General features: G+C 37.1%; 1 protein-coding gene across 1 annotated transcript in view; it reads right to left on the reverse strand.

Moving 5' to 3' along the window:
• Positions 1-20271, reverse strand: part of SPATA16 (spermatogenesis associated 16) — a 213308-nt gene extending 193037 nt beyond the window's left edge. The window contains exons 1-2 of the mRNA XM_057737812.1: positions 20267-20271; positions 19490-20120 (exon numbers count right to left, since the gene is read on the reverse strand). Coding sequence (XP_057593795.1) covers positions 19490-20120; positions 20267-20271 — 636 coding nt within the window. The remainder of the gene's footprint in view (positions 1-19489; positions 20121-20266) is intronic.
• Between the last annotated feature and the right edge of the window lie 522 nt (positions 20272-20793).

A 20793-nucleotide genomic window follows, 5' to 3' on the forward strand; every position in this document is an offset into this window, starting at 1 on the left:
AACAAAAGAGGGAATAGACCCATTAGCAAATTCGTAAATATTGATACTTCTAATATAAAATATAATCATGTGTTTATTCAACTGGGTCTCTAACTCTGAAGCCATCTTTTGCTCTCAGAATGGATTTGGATTTCATATGTAGAAATGAATGAATTTGTTCGTCTACCGCGTCTTAATAAAGGCCCCCTCTCAGTCTCTGTGTTTATAGACTGACATTTCACATCAGGGTCATATTGGCACCATATTGGCATATTGGTTTTCTTTATAATTATCTGTTTGTATCAGGGCCTTCATTAGTAAATTTGCTAATATTTATTTCCTCATTATGAACTGAGGTCATGCTGTCTTTTTGCATTAATCATTTGTTTATTAAACTAGCCAAAAAATCAACATGTTTTCATATAGAATTATCTGATGATATGTCAAGGGTAACAAGGAACAGATTAGGCACTAGAAAAACACTTCCATACAGTGTATAAATAGAGGTTGAGGTGAACAAGAAAGAAAGTTGAAAAAATTATATTTGAAAAGAGAAAGCCAAATCTTTTAACTTAAAATGGATTGATTTTAAAATGATTTTCAAAGAACTAGTCCCTACATTTAAGCAACTGTAGACTGAGTTATTAAAAGTAGATGCAGCATAGAGATATTCGTGGACAATCTTCCAAGTTTCTCTTGTTTTTTTGTACATCTTGCCGACAAGGTAGTAACCACTCTTTGTTCTGGATTATCCTTTTAAGGATGTTTATATATTGAACCGCCTTGGAAGAGAGAGGTAGTGTTTCCCTTTGGAAAAAAGGGAAGGCTTTCTTACTACCCATTATAAATGATTTGGGTTCCCTAAACTTGTATCACTCCTGTGGGACTTGGAGATAAGAGGGGCTGAGGCAAATGTATAATGCTCGTGCTGCTTGCTCTACCGTGAATAATAAAGTCCTTTGGCCGTGACCCAGGAATCTCATGCTTTTTACTGCCATCTGTGAACTCTGGCCGGTTATCCAGTTAGCTTGTACGTAAAGTGATAAATATCTCATACTCTGCACAGTTCTTCACAAGCCGGTAGTGGAAAAGGAAGCAGTTTAGCATGTATTGTGTTCTCCGTGAGTCAGAGGGAATGGTAGGCAGAACAGAGGCTTCCCAAAGATGTCTATGGAATCTATGAATGTGTTATGTAACAAGGAGAGGAGGAATGAAGGCTGCGGATGGAATTAAGGTTGCTAATCGCCTGCCTTCAAGATAAAGAAATTATCCTGGATTATTTAGGTGGGCTCAGTGTAATCACAAGTGTTCTCTGAATGTGGAAGAGTGAGGCAGGAGTCAATGTCAGAGTCACGAGAGATTTGAAGATGCTACACTGTAGATATGAAGGTGGAGGAAGAGGCCATGAGCTAAGGAATGCAGGCAACCTCTAGAGGCTGGAAAATGCAAGCAAACAGACTCTCCTGTAGAGCCTCCAAAAGAATGCAGTCCTCCTGCCAGTGCCTTAATTTTAGTCCAGTGAGTCTCATTTAGTGAGTGATCCTAAGGTAATAAACTGTGTTTAAGTTGGTGGTAATCTTTTACAGCAATCGCAGAACACATACAGAGGGGAGAGTGTTAAACCTTTCTGACAGGGAAAGTTTTGGGTTTTTCCCTCCTTGCTTGCCTGGCTTATCCTTTGGGCCTCAGTTGAAATGTTCTATCTTTTCTAAGGAGAGCTTCCTGTTCTACCATTCTGAACTAGCCCCTCCTGATACTTTCTTTCATAGCACTATGATTTAATCATAATCAAATTACGATTAAAATCAGGTTTTGTTTTAATTTTTCCACACTAAAACATTATATATAGCTCAAGTTGAAATTGAAAATTATCTTTGTCTATTGTGTTCTTTTGGTGAAAGTCTGCCCTTCATTCTAAGACTATGTTCTTCATGTATTTTTAATTTAAAATGTCCTTTAAAGGAAATGATGTTGTTAGAAGGCAGTACAGTTGCCTCTTGAACAACAGGTTAGAGGCTCCAACTCCTGCACAGTCAAAAATTTGCATATAACTTTGCAGTCAACCTTCCATATGGTCAGTTCCACATCTGCGAGTACAACCAACCATGAACCACGTAGTACTGAAGTACTCATTCAGTGAAAAACATTCGCATGCTAGTGGACCCGCACAGTTCAAGCCCATGTTGTTAAAGGGTCAACTGTAGTGCCTTTCTCCCCCCTCTTTTCAATGCCTTTTCTTGGTTAATAAAATGTTGGCAACTTATATTGACCCCCATTTAAAAAATATTACACTTGTTCATGAAATAAAAAATCTGGGAACCATAGTTCTAGATGCTGTCAGATGCCATAGCATCTCATTCTTCCTTCACTGGAACACACACCACATTTTGTTTTCTTTGCTTTTATTTAAAAATTTCTGAACAAGAATCCTCCTGAAGGGAGAGAATACAACTGTTTTGGATTGCATTCCCAGATGCAATGCCTGGCATAGAACAGGCAGATAATAAAAATTTGTTGAATGACATTGCATTATGAAATAAAAATTTCCCAGAGATTAATATGTATATGATGGTACTATATAAATATTAAGATTATATTCAGCATGCAAATGCCACAAGATGAAAACCTTCAAAAGTTATACATTATGAGACAAAAACAGAGCCATTGCTTTTGCTTGCTCCTAAAATTATACTTATATTTCCAAATCAGTGACCTCAAAAGATACTGATACTTCTCATAAAGATTCCTATGTAACAAATTTCTTTTAGTGCTCAGTAGTAATAAAAAGACTGTCTCTTCTCATGGGTCAGTATTATTTAAAATTAGTAAATGTGAGCTAGCTAAATGAATTCCTTTTCCCTTTTCACCTTGGCTCCTAGTAAGCACTGAATAGGTTTTCTGATTTATTTCCTCTTCGCATCCCACTTCCTCTGCTCCTTCCCTATTTGATTCCCTTTTTTGACCTGTGCTCCTCTGCTTTTATTTTAGCTATGTTTCTTTGTATAGTAAGCCAACACATGTGCTTTCTGAAAAAAAAATTAAGGTACTAACTGGCTCAATCACTGATGTATTAAGGCTCCAATACATGAATGTTCATGATTTCTAGGCTTGTCCTACACGCTTCCCTCTAATCTTTGTCTGATTTTCTCACAGTAAGAATAGAGTCCACTCTCCCACTCTGCAGTTTATCTGGTAACTGTTTAAATAAATGAATCATAAATGTTTAAAGCCAAATCCCCTCTTGGACATTATACTCTCTATACAACATTTTGAAAAGGAAAGTAATTTTGAGCTAAACGGAGCTTTACTCACAGTTGTGAACATTCAGTAAATGACCATAAAGGACAGACATCTATTTCCCAGCAGGTATATGTCTTTATAAGCTAAAACGTACAAGGACAGCTTTCCCTCTGAAATGATACTAGAAATATTAGAATTAGGTCTAGTCAAAAGATTTTTTTTAAGGGATTTGAATGAATCTATATCTTTATCTCTAGTTACAAAGAGTACAAGTAAAAGGAATATAAGCTTTTCTATTGGATTATGTGTTAATAAATATAGTATGTGGTTTCATGAGAGTTTTTTTTTTCTTTATTACCAACCCCAGTTTCTGTGAGGTAGGAGTTGGAAGGAAAAGGGAGGATGGAATGAGCTTCTTCCTGTGATGGGCAGGCCACAGGTGTGAGTCATGGGCCCTCCACAGCTGCCTCAGGACATTTCCACTTTATTTTTCTAAATTTACTGAGCTCATATTTAGCCATTGGTTGTAGGCATCTGTTCATTAGTGTGTGTCCTTCTTATGATCATGCTGGGCTTTGGCTATGTTGATTATCAACTATTTTGAATATCGCTCATGGTTCTATGCAGGATTTTATTAGAAAAGTGGCTCCACTACTAAGTAGGCAGCATTACATAGTGGTCATAGTTACCATGTGTTTGGAATCACATAGACCTAAGTTCAGGCTCTAACTCTATTAGCTATGTGTTGGGTGATCTTAAGCAAGTTATTTGACTTCCCAGAGCCTTAGTTTCCTTATCTGCAAAGTGGGACTCTGGGTGGTTGTGAGAACTGAAAGGGTGTAGTAAGTAAATAGCTGGCACACACTAACCACTTAATAAATGCTGACTTAAGCACACAAACAACAGAGCAAATCAGAGTTACTATACTTCTGAGTATTTGAATGGAAGCAATTTCAGGACAATAGAAAACTACTCTTTTTTTTTTTTTTTAGCTGGGTGTGGAAGTGTGTTTTCTCTCCTTTGTATCTTAGAGATGAAGAATGAGTAAAAAGAATTTTTAAATCTACCTATGTATCCATACTCCATCTATAGATTTCAGGTATTTTTTAAAAGCAGTACTTTTGGAGGCAGTTGCTACTCAAAGTTCAGCACTGATGTCATGGAATAAAAACAGCCTTTCTGTCAAATCACTCTCACCAGTCAGAGGGAATTCCAAGTTGAGTATCATTATTGACTTAGCCATTATTGACAGTCTTTTCATTTATTGTTCTAGAGTAAATATGTAATAGGAGGAATCGCATTATTTTTTCTATTTGGAATCAATAGTTTATACCAGCCACTAATTAAAATGTAACAGTTTCAACAAAATTTAACAAGGAAAAATTCATTCAAAATTAATATAACTGAATTACCATATGCTACCTATAAAACACATTATTAGATGAATATTCCAGGTGAAATCTACCTTTAGCTAGCTATTACCATGTTTATTTTTCCTCTAAGGATTTTCTAGGAGAGAACAACGCTAGATTTGGTACATTAGAAACCACATCAAAATCTACAATGTTACAATCTCAAATAATGCATAATTCCTAAAGTACCGAAGATTTTACAATCTCTAAATAATAGAGAAATTATGCTTTTATATAAGAAGCTTACTACTAATAAAGAGCTTTCTGATTTTTATAGACTAGGAATATTTTTTCTAAATGTTATTGCTTAACTACTATCCCATTTCTGGAAAATATGGGCATGCACTTCATTTTAGAGACGTTTACCTCACACTGTAAGAAATAGCCAATCAGGTCAGCACTGGCACTCCTAAAGGATGGTAATTGAGTCCTAATGCAAGTTTATAACCCAATGCAAATTAAAGGGAAGTAATTTTCTCCCATTCTGCAAAGAATTACTAGAATTATACAGGGGAAAACTTATTTGCCCAAAAGGTACTTTTAGAACTTGTTTTGAATTTAAAACCATTGCACTCCTAAGACAAATACCAAGAACCCGCTGGAAACTTAGGGTTTATAGCATAGAAGTAGAAATACACAGAAAAGCAAATGCAAATGATACTTACACATAGGAAAAGATTCTCAACTCATACACCAGAAAAGAAATGCAAATTTATCTTATGCTGATTTTTAAAAATCCAATATTTTGGAAAGATCAAAAAAATTGATAACACATGGATTTGCTGAGAATAAAGAAAACTAGGTCTTCTCATACACAGCTGATGGTAGTGTAGCTTGACAAATATTTATTAAAATTTCAAATGTGCAAACTCTCGGATTCTCATTTAAGAAATGTATCCTGCAGACATGCCTGCATTCGTGCAAAATGACATATGTACAAGCTTATTAATTGCAGCACTGTTTCTAAGAGCAAAACACTGGAAACAGTCCAAATGTTCATCAATGGGGAATATATATCTTCCAAATAGTGGAATATTATGCAACGATAAAGAGGAAGGAGTGTGTTATATGCTGATATAGAACAGCCTCTAAGACTTACTTCTGAGTAAAATAAGGTTGCAGAAAGAATATCATATACTACCATGTTGCTTGTATTTATTAATTTAAAAGATAAACAATGGTTGCCCATTTGGAGGGAAACTGGGTGGCTGGAGGATAGACTTAGAAAGGGGATTTTTCACTGCATACTAGTTTATACCTCTTGAATTTTGAACTATGTGAATATATTACCTATTCAAAAAATATGTGAGAAAGTTAAAACATATAATCCAAACACAGTGAGTGGCACACCTCCCACTTGTGACAGTCACGCTGTGTGGGGATGAGCTGATGATTGGCCTGAGATTGCACTGTGTACGTTACTGCCATCAGGATGCACTTAAGTGGAGGTCAAAAACCCATCACAGCCACCTACACCTCTCCCAGCTTCAGCTAAGCCTTTCGGCATTCATTTTCATTTTTTCATATTCCTCCTCTGACAGCCTAAATTAACTAGAGGCAGTGGCAGCAACTGTATGATGCCATAAATGGACATCCCCACGTGTGAGATCCTGTTCCCTGGACGCCTCCTCTGAGAAGAACTCTGCCTAAATCCATTCCTTAGCAGTAGGAACCTGTTTTAGAATGCACCCACAGTGTTCATGCCACTAAAGCAGAGTGAAATATACAATAACTCAATTTTAAAGTATCTGTGAGGATAACTCTCTGTGGGAACGAGAAATGCTGAGCAGGCCCCTGGTGCCAGCCATGGCTTCCTGTACTCTGCGATGACATGCATCTCTGCTGTTAGAGATCATAATATTTTACTTACATCTTATGCTTAAGTGGATAGCTGGTTGCTGCTCCCATAACCCATACGAATGGTAGGACATCTCCTTCATTCCTAATTTGAGGTTTGTATCACAGCTAAGCTGCTTTAAACTACTTTAGGTATCATTTTTTTGGTCCATTGCTGAGTGAAGTATTGAAGTCAAAAAACGATTAAAATACAAACAGAAGAAGCAACGGGTGTGAAGTTACCAGCTTTCAACATTCACACCTTCTGAAGGCATCAGAAACTGTGAATATTGACTGTTTCATTAGTTTTCATTTTTCACCATTATGCTTGGTATTTAAAAGTGTTTACTTGTAGTGTTTAAAACCTAAATGCCGGCAAATAATCACCACCCTATCTCAAAGCCAGTGCTCTAGGAAACACCCCAAATAGAGTATACTAAAAGCACAGAGTACACATACACACACACAATGTGTTAATAAAGCCACCGAGAAGTCTTATTTAGCCATATTTTAAATTAATTTTTAAGCACTCAAGGTAAATTAAGGTCATTCTTTTATTAAAAAGATGTGCTTATCACTATATGTATTGATATGTTTCCTCTTAAAGCAGTCATAAACAAGTATTCAGTAATACTCCAAATATCAAAACAGAGAAGAATCCAATACATATAAATGAACATGCCAAGATTATAAAAACAACCTTGCTGACTAACTTTAAAGGTGTATTTTAAAAGCAATATTATTATTGCAGTAATTCTAATAACCCTTACTGTTTTTTCATTAATGGTGTACATACATAGGAAAAGAGGACATGGGGGAGGTACAAGTAACAAAAAGAAGAAAATTACCCTTACACTTGGCTGGGTGTGAAACCCTCTTTCCTCCTCTCTTCCTTCAGACTAAGACTTGCTGAGCTTTCTCTGGCTGAGCACAAGTGGATACATACTGACCAGCCGGAATGGAGGGGAGGGACAATTCATACTTGCTGCCCCAAGCATGTTTCACCCCCTCTTTGAATGAGACAGTCCCAACGTCCCACTCCCATTGTGCGCTGTGGCTCCTCTCTGAAGTCTTTCCATCCTTCTTCCCTGGTCTACTCTCAGGGTCATGGTCCCTCTCACTGTAAGCAAATCACTCCATACCCTTAATCAAGAGGTTGAGTATTCTTTCCATGTTCTTCAATGTAAGCTGGGCCCCCCAAGGAGCCCATGTCCTCTGTAGCCTCTGTCACATGGAGAATTTTGTCTTTCCTATCCCATAGCACAATGTCACAGAACATCGTGTCATCTGGCTCTTCTACCCTAACTCTGTCATCTACCAGACTCCTCATTATTTCCCCACATTGACTAAGAGTGGACACCTGGATTATGATTCCTCTTTGCTCTTTGTCCCAACATCACCCTGAGCGATTTCAGATATCCAGAATCCAGTTGTGGATGACTCATCCAATACCTCGGCCTCTTGCTTTTTCTTTTTAAACTCCTGAACTCCTCTAATTTAGCAACCCAATCTCATGGAACTTAATCTCTCAGATCTTATCCTCCAGTACTACTCCTTGATCAAACCTCCTAGCCTTTCAGCTCTTTCACTCTCTTCTCCTCAAATGCCTTTCCTTTAACTGCCAGCCCCTGGACCACTACACACCCTCTGTTCTGTCCCTTCCTACCTAGCCCAGACCCAGAGTCCATCACGATAACCATTCTCTGATCATTCATCACAGTAATTCTGCCCTCTCATTCATTTCATCAAAACCTCAAGTCTGAGTCCATGAAAACTTTTGGATGCTCAGAGACACACTGTAAAAAATCACATAACTTTGCAGTTTGTTGTCACTATAGATTCATGGTCCCTCTTCTTAGGGACCCTTGAATTCTCTGCCTTAATCCTATTTAGCCTTTGTCTAATTCATCTCTGCTATCTGTCCAGTCTTTCTCAAATTCCTCAACTGCTTCAAACTCAAAAATAGATATCTAAAAATGCCTCAACTTGTCCTCCACTCCTAAAAACTCTTCCTTCCTATCTCAGGGAAACAGGTTTCCATGTGTTCAAATCTAACCTTTCCATCTGTTCCCAGACCCCCAGCCTTTCATACTTCCTTGTGAGATCTCACACCTTCAATCATCTTCTCATTACTTTTATTCTCTCTGTCTCTAAGGACTTTTTCAACATAATCCTGTCCAGGGCCCATATCCTTAAAAAAAGTAAAAATCAGCTCCTCACTCTATATTCGCTTTGAAATACTGTTCCATTTCTCATCTTCCATTCAAGGTAAATGTTTCGGACACGGTGCTCACTTCTTCCCTTTCCAAATCTCACATTGCTTCTGGCAGTTATCTTTATTGAGAAAGACTGTGTCTTAGAAGCACACCCTTGATTACAAGCAATGAAATCAGGCATTAGTTTCGGATGATGGTTTATTCTTTTAACAGAGATCACTGACATTATATCATATGCTCGACCATATAATGAGTACAAAGACTAATCATGCTGCTGTGTGAAATTTCAGGGTACAAATTATGCTTGCTTAATTTTAGTGCACATTCTAAATACGGTACATGTGAACATGGTGAGTCTAATTTTTCAGATCTAGGATACTTCATCCCCAGGCTTTCTAGTGTCCGGTCCCATTCTTGCTTTCTAGGTGAGTTGCAGTGATACCCATTAAAATTGTTCTCTTCACAGACCTTTGACAGCCAAAGATTGTTTTTCACTCTTAACGCTACCTTTAGAAACTCTGTAATTAGATATTTTCCTAAAACTTCCAGTCCATGAGGAGTAACTTCTTAGAGTTTTCTCTTAATTAATTGCCTCATTATTTCTTAATCTGAGAGGTAGTCTTCTCTTAATTATCCATGTTTTCCAGGATTCTCTCCTCATCTCTCTTTCTTGTTACATTTCAGGTGGTATCAGGTATGGATGATTCCTCCAAATGTCTGTCTGTGGTCATAAAATTTCCTCTGTGCTTCTTCTTACATGGCTGTAGCCATCAAATGTGCCCCACCAACTGAGCTTGCCACCAGCCTTCACACAAAACACATCCCAAACTGCATTCCTCTCCTTCACCTCATGTTCCTGAGTTGGTGGCATTTTGATCCTTAGAAAATGCTTCTTCATTTCTCACCTGCCACTAAGGTGTGAACATGTTCTTTCCTCCCTCCCTTCCTCCCTTCCTTATTTTGCTTTCTCTTTATACTTACTATTGCTTATTTGGTTCTACCCTTTGCTTTTCTCATCTAGATAAGACCGGTATAACCTCCTAATGGCCTGTAGTCCTATCCCTCTCAAATCTGCCTCTAAACCAGTGGCTTGCAAATATTTTTGACCCAGATCCATGATAAGAAATATATTTTACACCACAAGCAGGACACACACACACACAGCTAGACAGCATAAACAATTAATTTTTTTCTCTCTCTTCTTCCTAGGTACATGTCTATTTATAGATAAATACAGATATACCTGGATATATAACAGAATCAAACCGGGTATATAACACAGTAAAACTTTCCTATATTTTATGAACTCTGACATTTTCTCTTGTATTTCTATTCTATTCTATTCTATTCTATTCTATTCTATTCTATTCTATTCTATTCTATTCTATTCTAAATTGATGTAAGTTAAACATAATACTGTTCACAACCCATTAAACTGATTTCATAACCCAGTAATAAGATATAACTCAGAGATTAAGCACAGTTTTTGTTCTCTACATACACTAGAGTGATATAGCAAAAAATAAATAAATATGTAATTGACTCCACCATTCCCCATATTAATAATGCTTTTGGGAGGCCTCCTGTTATTTACTGAATAATGTCCAAGATCTTGACACGGTATGCATGGCCCCCTGGCAACCTGCTAGCTCTTCTAGCTTTATTTCTCCCCATTCTGCCCTGCACCTTCTTCCATAGGAACACTCTATTCATTCCTATTTTAGCCGGGAGTTTTCTCTTTCTAGTTCCTTCATACCTTCATCTCCCTGGCTGTTTCCCCCTAAAATCAACACTTGGATCATGGCAAATAAAGTGTCTATTATAAGAAGAGTATAGTTATATTACACATGTAACAGAAGAAAGGATAAAGAGCTATAATATTGGGATTGAAATCATACTTCTTTGTAGCCCCTGTAGTAACCAGCATAGTGTTGATAAAGTAGTAACTACTTGGTATTTTTTCAACTGATTCTCAACCTGTCTTTTTTTTTTTTTTTTTTTTTTACATTATTACTTCCCTATCCAAGAACCCACTTATTGCCTTAAATACAAATTCCAGTTTCCTCTGCCTGGTTATTAAGACCATCCAGCAGCTGGCTATGTCTCTCAGTCTTATTTCATAATAATGCCTTCCTGTGGCCCGCCCCTCTCTTTGCTGTCCTTATTCTGTTTCATGCTTCCTTCCTCAAGTTCTCCATCCTGTTAGTAATGTTTATCTCAAATATTACACTCATTTTTCTGTCCCCTCTACCCACTCCAGTTTTCCATTTGGTTATTTATTTTTGAGGTTCATTCAAGCCTTTAAATTCACCCCAAATCCTCTCAGCATTTCCATGAGTACTTTTTATCTTTTTATCTTTAATAGAGAATAATTACAGTTCCCAACTCACTGGGTTACGGTGAGAATTAAAGGTGTAAGTATAGATAGAGTGCCTGCCGCAGAGTTCGTGCTCATAAATGTGTATCACAAACTCCATCAAATGTCCCCATCCTAAATCTTCGTTCTACATGACCATTGCACATCACTGAACACTTGATAGGTTTCTACTTTCCTTACAGTTATAGAACTTCTGTCTAAAGCTTGAATCTAAGTTTCTTGAGAACCAAATCCCTGTCATATAATGTGATCTTATCCCCATATCACCCCACAGGTTGGTAGAAAGTAGTGAGAAATTGGTCACTTAATAACTTGTGGTTGATTTCTTAGTAAAACTTATCCCACAAGATCAATTATTAATTACTCATAGATTAGCAGCATTATTTGAAACATCATCATCATACCCCAGAGCAAGTACTCCAGAAGTTATTTATTATTGGATATAAAACATATTTTGGTGGTAGCATTCAAGTATGTATGAATCCAGTGTTCTCGGTACCTGTAAAAATTCATTCAAAATAAGGAAACCATACTGAGAAAATGTAATGAAAATTTGTTTTCCTTTTTTTTATTACACCCTGCCTACCTACATCCTGTTCTCTGATAGAAACAGAATCACCTCTCAGGAGGAAAGAAAGTCTTCTCTATTTTAGTGAATAGAGGCAGCCAAAGAGTTAAGCCAGATGATTAAATAAAAGTTTTTCCCTAACTTTCTTCTAGATCATCTGAATCAACAGAGAAACCACAACCTTACTCTGTTTTACATCCCTGTGAACAAATTTAAGTGGATCTCATCTGCTCAGTACCTGCAGAGTCTGTTTGGACATCACACTGTGTTGTGTATGAAGGCTGGAAAGGGGTAGGACAAAGAGAGAGAGGATTGCTCTTTTCAACTTTATCTGGCTTTGGAAGCCTTGCTAGAAATTTAGACAGTTGGACAGTGGAAGAAATGTTGGGCAACATTATTCAATATTTGGATATGAATCATCTTTTTTTTTTTTAATATGTGTGGACTTCAACATGGAATCATCAAATTGAATTCCAGTTTAGGGTTGTGTAAGACTTCAGTGAGTCGGTTGAGTGTTGATTTACAACAATGTAAACAGAGTTAACTGCATTTAAAAATACACTAACGTTCATTGTCCTTTGAATCCAACCCCTAACGCCCATCCGTAAACTATGAAGATGGTCTTGCTCACTAAAAAGGTCTTGCTTAGCTCGCTATGGAATAATAATTTGTTTCTTTGTGAGGTCATCACCAATGGGATGAATTTAGAGACACATGCTAACTAACCACTGACTGGTGTTTAGTATCAATCTATTTATTAGTGTTAATAGAAAAGTAGTCATTAAGTTAATTTGCTTTTTAAGTGAACATAAGAAGATTGTGTTAAATGTAAATTTCCAGAGTAAATTTTCATGACAGTGACGTTCACATTTTTCTTGATGCTTGGTAATAGCTTTAGAATGTTTAGATATTAATTCTCTTAATTCCCTTTAAAAAAAGCACGTATGGGTTAACATCTCTTCTAGGTGATTTTAAAGGAGAAGGACCTTCTATGCGAGCAGTTCTCAACTGTTTTTAGCTGCTCTGGGAACTTAAAAATACCAGTGCCTGAAGCAGGGTCATTGTCTGAACCCCAGACAATTGTATAAGATTCTCTTAGGGTGGTTTTGGGCACCCATGTATACATATATGTTTAATAGCTCCCCTAGGTGACTGTAATTATGTCAAGACTCTATAAGGTTTATAATAGTTTATATGAAACATGATCCTTCTTTCATTTGTAAATGTGATACAAATTATACGATAGTCTTATTTATTGGAAAATTCTCCTACTCGCCTCTTCCCTCCACACTCTACCACAGTGGGAAAACTCGAGGGCAGGGACTAAGTTTTATTTATATTTGTGTCCCCTGCATCTAGCACTATGTCAGGCTGAAACAGCCAGTGATGTTAGTGGTATTAACATACTTTTTTCTTATAGTGAAAAATCCTCCTCTTTTAGAGATGTTTTACTTAATTACTGCTTAAATATAGGGCTATATCTAATTTTTTTCTTTTGCTTTTGAGATTAAGGGGGGCATTTGTTTTGTATTTTCCTGCTATGTAAATTTGCTAGTATTTTAAAATATTTTGTATTATTAAATAGTTATGGTGCCCCTGGACGGAACAAAGATGGCAACAATCAAGATAAAAACTGAAATGTTAAATTCTGACCATACAGAGGTCAAGAGTCAATTTATATATAACAACTAAGAAAAAATGAACTATTTCTAGCATAACGATTTGTGCATTTAAGTGAAAACTGATATTTTTTGTCAGAAGCAGTTAGGAGTCCAAAATAGTGTTTGATTTAATTCACTGCTTCTGAAAGGGGGAACAGAGTAAAAAGCAATGAATTATTTTGGTCCCTTGCTTTGACTGAATTTCATATATCATTAAGAGAATACTATACATTTTTAATGTTAATTAAAGGAAAAAGGGATATGGATTAAAATGATGATAAACTACTGAATTGGGCAAAATCCTTTGGGGTGCTAAAGTTTTAAGTTAAATACATATTGTACAGGGAAATGAGGAACTTGAGAAATACAATGACAACTTGAACGTGGATTTAGAGTTCATCATGTTTCCCAACAAGCAATCCTATGTGAAAGCACCTTGTGGTTGGCAATTAGTTCTTACCATTCCTGCTTAGCAGTGTTCTAAGAGGTTCAGAAAGTTGCTCAAAGTCACACAGCAATTAGGTACCAGAGCAGCATTTAACACAGGTAATCTGACTCCAGATTCAGTGCTCTGTCCATCAGAGCTCTGGACCCTTCTGGCCACCTAGGGTTATGTGAGCTAGATACATGGAAGTGCTTACTGCTAACTCGCCAGATGGGCAATGGCAGGTGTTGCAAACCTATCAGTGGTGTGGCATAAATCTCCACTATTCGAGGTGGTCCCTGGACCAGCGAGATGGATATCACTTGGGAGCTTATTTGAAATGAGGCATCTGGATGCTCTACTACAGACCCCATGCATTTTAAACAATACTCCTCTACAACTTTTATAAACTTTAAAGTATGAAAAACAAGAGTGTAAAGAATTCCAGATGTGAAATCAGAGCACCTGAATTTGCTCTCAGTCCTGTCACAAACTAGCTGGGGCACTTTAGTAAGTTTTTTAATTAGAGCATCAACGCTTTTTTTTAAATCTGTGAAATGGGGATGATAATATCTGTCTTTGAGGGTTATTGTGATGATTATCTAAATAAATGGGCCTGGACCCCAGCAGAAGTTTAAGAAATGCACACCGAATCCCTATGCACATCCACAGATATGTAAAAAGATAGCTCAGGCACTCAGTGAATTTGGTAAACTCTCAATTTCCTGATTATGTTGGACTAGGAACTATCTGTGTTAGAATCCACTTAAATTAAGCTTTCTGGGATGTCCACATTTTCATGCCCTAGAGATTGGCTACAGAATTATTCTCAGCAGAGCAATTATAGGTGAGGCTGCCCTATAATGAGATATCTTCGCTACTTCATGAAATAAATCCTCTTGGATGGGCTCCAAAATGGACCTGCCTCATACCAAATTCCATTACACTGGAAGTAATCTCATAAGAAGGCCCTGGTGCGGGTTCAATCACCCTGGATACCTAATGTTTACCATAAAGGGAATGTGTTCTAGAACAGTAATTCCCAAAAGCTGGTTCTCAGACCAATACTTTACTCATCCAAGGGGCAATTAAAAAGAAAAAAAGACAATTTAGTCAACTTTTCATAAAGTTGAATTATAATCTATTTTAAAAATATCCTTCATTCTGAGAGTATGCCCTTTTTTGAGAGGATGCCCTTTCTATTTTCTATCTTTTTGGTGTTAAACTGCTCCATATTTTAATGAAATGATGATGATAATAGACGGTAATTTTTGTGATGTTCTTGCAGAATACAAATACAAGGTCAAGCTTCTCCCCCCTCTGACTTAAAAATTTTTAAGGTCCTTGAAATCCCAAAATTCTGAACAATTGTTGTAGAAAAAACTTGCTTAAAAGAAAATTATTTCCTATGAAATTAACGAAGGGCACAGAGCATTTTAAATTGGGGGCCAAACTGCAGCGTTTTAATTGGAGGGCAAATTTGTCCCATGTCAGCATCTCACAGAGTGTAATGCTCCTCAAACTGCTATGTGCACCAGGACCACTGGGCATCTGTCAAAATGCAGATCCTGATTCTGCAGGTCTGGCACAGTCCAAAGTTCTGTATTCCCAACAAACTCTCAAAGTACCAAAGCTATAGTGGTTAAGGTGGTGAGCTCTGGGCCAGATCACCTTGGTTCAACTCCTGGTACTACCACGTCTAGCTGATGATCCTTGAGCAAGTTACTGAACCTATCTATCCCTTAGTTGTCTCATTAGCAAAAAAAGAATAATAATAGTCCCATCTCATATGCTTATCATGAGTATAAAATGGAATATTGAATGTAAATATTCCCAGAATGTAAAATATAGTACCTGACATGTAGGAAGAGCTCCATAAATGTGAGTTATTACTCTAACCTTACAGATCAGTGACTGGAGCACCAAGATGTTAAAAAAAAGATTAGTACCTCAAGGGGTTCCTACATGGTGATATGGGAAGAATTTAAAATTCCGTTTGGTGAGGGATAAGATTGGCTGGTTCAGTGGGATTGTTTGAAGCTGCGAATCTTAAAGGGTAGGTATAAATCTGTCCTAATTCAAAGGGTGGGAGGCTCTTAATGACTAAGATCCTACGAGTAAGGGATGAAATGATGGTAAGACTTAGGTTGCATGTCACAAACTTATTAGAACCTTTGATAATTTGAGTGCTTTTCTTATAAATGACAAGAAAAATACGACTAGTGCATTCCCAGACCTTTAAGTTTTCCTATAGGTCTTTATTAATAAATCTTTTTATTAATAATTAATTTTTCCCCATGAAAGTACAGCTAGAATGTTTATGAATCTCTTCTTACTTTTTACTGACAGCCAAACAATTTATTAGAAATAGTGTGTATTGCCTAATATGCCTCATTGGCCCATGAGGCCAATGTCTTATATTTATTTTTTTTATAGAATCCTTACTATTTTAACAGAGGGTGACTTTATATAGTTTTTCTTTAAAAATTACAGGTAATAGCCTCTAGACATAATATTGTGATTTAATATGAATTTATGTTGTTTATCTTCAATTTATACCTTTTGCCCATCTGGAGTGATTCCTGCTGTGATTTCAAACACAAGAGCAAGTGATGACTGATTTTAACAGATTGCTAAGTTAGTCACAGAGCTCAGAACTAATCTAACCTATGTAACTGGTTCAACTTTATATAGTAAAAAGAAAGCACAGAAAAATAAATTATTTCATCAAGCACATGTAAATAAGTGCCTCCTGTGTTCTGAAATCCTAAAGATTAAAGTTGACTGCTTTTGGAAACTAAACTATTATCTTCTAAACTACTGCATATCATTTTATCTTATTCATTATAAAATACCATAAATTTACCTGTCTAGTTAGTGGCCATGTTATAAAAACAAAGCAAGCTAATATTTTGTCAAGAGCACAGGGAAACTAACGTTTAAACAAAACATTCCTCATGTGTTTATTAGATAAGTTGGAAATTACTGTGTCTATTAATAAACATTCACAAATTTCCAGGGCCTTTCCCCAGTTTTTAGTTTCTGTTTGTTTGTTTGTGGTCTTACCTTTAACCACCACAACCAGTCTTCTGTATATTTCTACAGCTGACTCTGTACCACTCAGTTGCCAAGCATTTTGTATGCCTCACGATGCCTCCCACGTAATAATCATTCCATGGGAGAGTTGCTAGTTATCCTTCAAAAGCCGTATCCACTTTCCCCTTCTCCCTCAGTAACAGAACCCCTGAATGTTAGGGCCATCAGGAATAAAGACCATATTTTTCAGCCTCCCTTGTAGGTTTGTGCAGCCACATGACCGAATATGGGTCATTGAAAAAAAATGGAAATGGTGTGTGCAACTTCCCATCAAGTGTGCATGAAAGGATGCAGTGTGACTCTTTCCTTCCTTTTGCCCTTTCCTGGCTGGTTAGAAGGTGGGTGTGATGGCACCAACAGGAGTTGCCATTTTGGATAATGAGGTAACAGCCACATCTTGAGGAACAAAATAGAGTCTAGTACCTGATGATCATACCATACCAGTGCTTGACTACCTGACATTTATGTGAAAACAAAGTTCTCTCTTGCTGTAGACAAGGTGTTTTGGGTTTCTGTCACTTGCAGCCAAACCTAACCCCAACTTCACACACTTATTCACTGGTGCATCTGTCTTTCAGGTGTGATTTTTATCATTCTGCCTTGGTGTCTGTCACCTGTCCTATCTTACTCAGTCATGTTAGGACCTAAGGAAAAGCAAGCAATGCATTACATAATACCTGAGAACACTCTGTATTGAAAAAGTTAAATTCAAGAGAAGTTAAATTCAGGAGAGGAAAGAGTTAAAGAGGTTAAAAATCTTTTCTATTCCCAGTAACTTTGGTTTATTAAGAGACATTCTAGGTAAGATTTCAAAAGTTAACTCCCAAGATAATTAGACGAAAGGTAGGCCAGATGTCTAAGCTAAGTTTTGGTCTCAAAATAATTACCTTTGTTAATTACCAGTAATTAGTGTCAGCATCCAACTCTTTCCTGAAAACCCTTGAGGGAGGGGGAGGAGGCAGGGAGAGAGAGCAAGAGAGAGAGAATGGAAGAGAGAGAGAGGATGTGCACAACAGGGTCAGAACACAAGCATTTTCCAGTACAATTACACATCTTGGGGTCATTAAAACCTGATTCAAATTTTACAATTTTGAATACTGGGTTTTATGGAAAAAGTGGATATTTTCTTCCAGTTAACGCAAATCTCTTCTAGACTTAATTTGCAGTTTATGTTCCTTTTTATTTTATGCCTTTTTTTCCCATTGCCAAAATGATTCTTTTCCTTTATCTATAAAATTACAACTTTAACCCTGGTCGCCCCCCACCCCCCCAAAAAAATTTTCAGCTGAAAATAGCCCTAGCAGAAGTACCCACGGCTCTTCCTGGAATCTTTACGTAGCTTCCTTTCCTCAGTCCGTGGCTTCTGGTCATTAGCTCAAAGAACAGCAGAGGGTTCTCAGTGGTTGTGGATAACTTAATTTGGGGGAACTTTTTCCATAGTTAAGAAGCGTACATAGTGCATCACTCCTTGCTTCTTTGTGTAAATGAGCCTTTATAAGGACAGCAATATTTATAGATGCATCTGTTTGCGCACTTCCTCATCACTTCATGTCTCTTTGGGCCTCCTTTTTTTGGGCCTAGAGGGTGCCCTAAATATTTAAGGGCACCATTGTCTAGTATTGTCCATTAATAATTCATGGTAGGCGTAGTCATTTTTAACCTGAGCGTAACAGTGTGAATAATACTTTACTCTTTAAATCTCCATCACAAACTTCTCACGTTTAACTCCTGCCCATGCCCCGGGTTCCATGGTGGATCAGTCACCCCTTGACGCCATCTCTATTTAACTGTTTACTGGTTTGTCTCCCTCACCAAATTGTTAGAGGGAAGGGACCTTGTCTTAACTCATTTTATAATATCTCCAGTGGCCACCAGACATATATAAAATACATTGAAAATGTTTTTGTAATTAATGAAATACGCAGTCACCAGTATTGCCAAGCCAATGGGAGTTCTAGTTAAACACTTTGGTCCTTTTATAAGTTCAGTGAGTGATGAGATGGTGCAATTTTCCTACAACCTTTTTTTGTGTTTTGTCGGTGATACTTATTTTATTTTAGCCCATGGGCTATTTCTTTATGCCAAGAAATTGACCAGCTTACCTGCCTGAAGAGGAAAAAATAATTATTCATAAAGCTCAGTAGGATGGGAAGGAAAGTGAAGTTTGATGGTTAGGTAAAATGGTGTTATTTTGTTTTTAATCAGTATTATGCATAAATTATCAGCCCATGCTAAAAAGTAAAGATGGCTATGTTTAATCATAAAGACTACATATCAAAAGGGGACAATTTGTATACTTATTCACTGCCTATTTCTAGAGAATCTATATTCTACCCACCACTACTGTACTAAAACTTTATGGCTTTTATAGGTGTACATCTAAATTATAAAACCAACTGCATTTTAATATGTTACCATTCACTGCAGAGTTTGTTAGAGAAAAAGCATGAGATATATATACTTTTGGGGTGATTTCTATATGTCAAGGGCACACAAGCATATTAATTTGCAGGCACATCTTATTTATGTAAACTGAGAACTACATAATCCTGATATCATTCAATATTTTCACCCTGTGATCATTGTTCATTACCGTATAATCAGAGCTGCTCAATGTAATCACAACTTTCCTTTTCACAGCTTCCTGTCACCAATCTATGTTTTTTTTTAAACCCCATACCTCTAATGCTGTTCTGAACTGTCCTGCTGCCACGGCGTATTTCTTTTGTCTGTAGCAAGAGCTGGCATCCTTTAAGGCTACCTGAAGCCACTTGTCGATCTGAGGCAGAAAGCTGAAATTAGGTACACGCAAAGGGTCTGTTATTTCAGCAGCTCGGCACGTTGGTCGATTCGCAGTGCACATGTAGGACTCTACAAACTCATAGCTCACGTCCTCTTCGTCAACGTAGACCAACTTCCCTTCCACATCCATGATGTTCTTTAAGGGGATGTGAGGCAGAGGCATGGCGATCAACGGGCTGTCAAGTTCAATTACCTTTGCCTCTTTTTTTGCAGCTGGCTTTTCTTCACCTTCTGCCTTCCGTTTAAAGGCCGCTTTCTCTAAATCATTGCTTTGTTTTTCTTTGATGCTCTTTGCCATTTTTCTTCTTTCAACTGTGATTTCTGCCTGTTTATCCCCACAGCTTTTCTTAATCTCTTGTGGCATTTCCAGGATGCTGGATGGGTTTGCTAAGGTGGACGTGTTCTTGCTTGTGTTTATCTTTGGAACAAGTTGAGCAGGATAGACCCTATTTACCGTATTCTCCAAACTCCTACTGCTTCCTGAATCCACTGATTTCCCCCTGAAACACCTGCAGGGGTGAGAAGAAGAAAAATAATTAAAACAAGATTTTGAAATTCCAGTGGCTTTAATTTAGTTACACTATAGTCAAATTCATTGAAAATACTGTTTAATTCATTGTAGGTATTCATCACCTTAAAGTAAAACTGTACGTACATCATCTGCTGAATGTTTTACCAGAGAAGTATATGTTTCTGTCTCAAAATTAACCAAGAATTTGTTGAAAACACATTTAGACAGTGTCTTAAAAAATAATCATCTACAGCTGAACAATGTTGAATAAACATTTTTATGGTGTGCCTAAGGAAAACCTTACACATAGCCACTGAGGACAAAAGGAAGACCAAAACAAAAATCTATCTCAATATTAATTTCCTCAGAAAGGCAGGTGGTCTAGAACTTATTATAAAATTTACTGCTAACCTGAATAATAGACTTGGGAGTCCAAAGAAACCACAGCTGCTTCCTCCGAAAGATTTCCAGAAATGTTATGAGCACAATGTTTTCTCAACTTGTTTCTTCTATTAGGAACAGTTATCTCAAGTTGGTAACTATTATTCAGAACTGACTTGAAAGCAGAACATGGCCTTCACCTTCTCATTAAATGTGGAACCACATAGTCATCTTGAGTCTACTGTAATCATATTTCTGTAGCAATGGTATCAATGTTGCACTATATGAAG

Source organism: Hippopotamus amphibius, chromosome 6, assembly GCF_030028045.1.
Source record: "Hippopotamus amphibius kiboko isolate mHipAmp2 chromosome 6, mHipAmp2.hap2, whole genome shotgun sequence".
NCBI lineage: Eukaryota > Metazoa > Chordata > Mammalia > Artiodactyla > Hippopotamidae > Hippopotamus > Hippopotamus amphibius.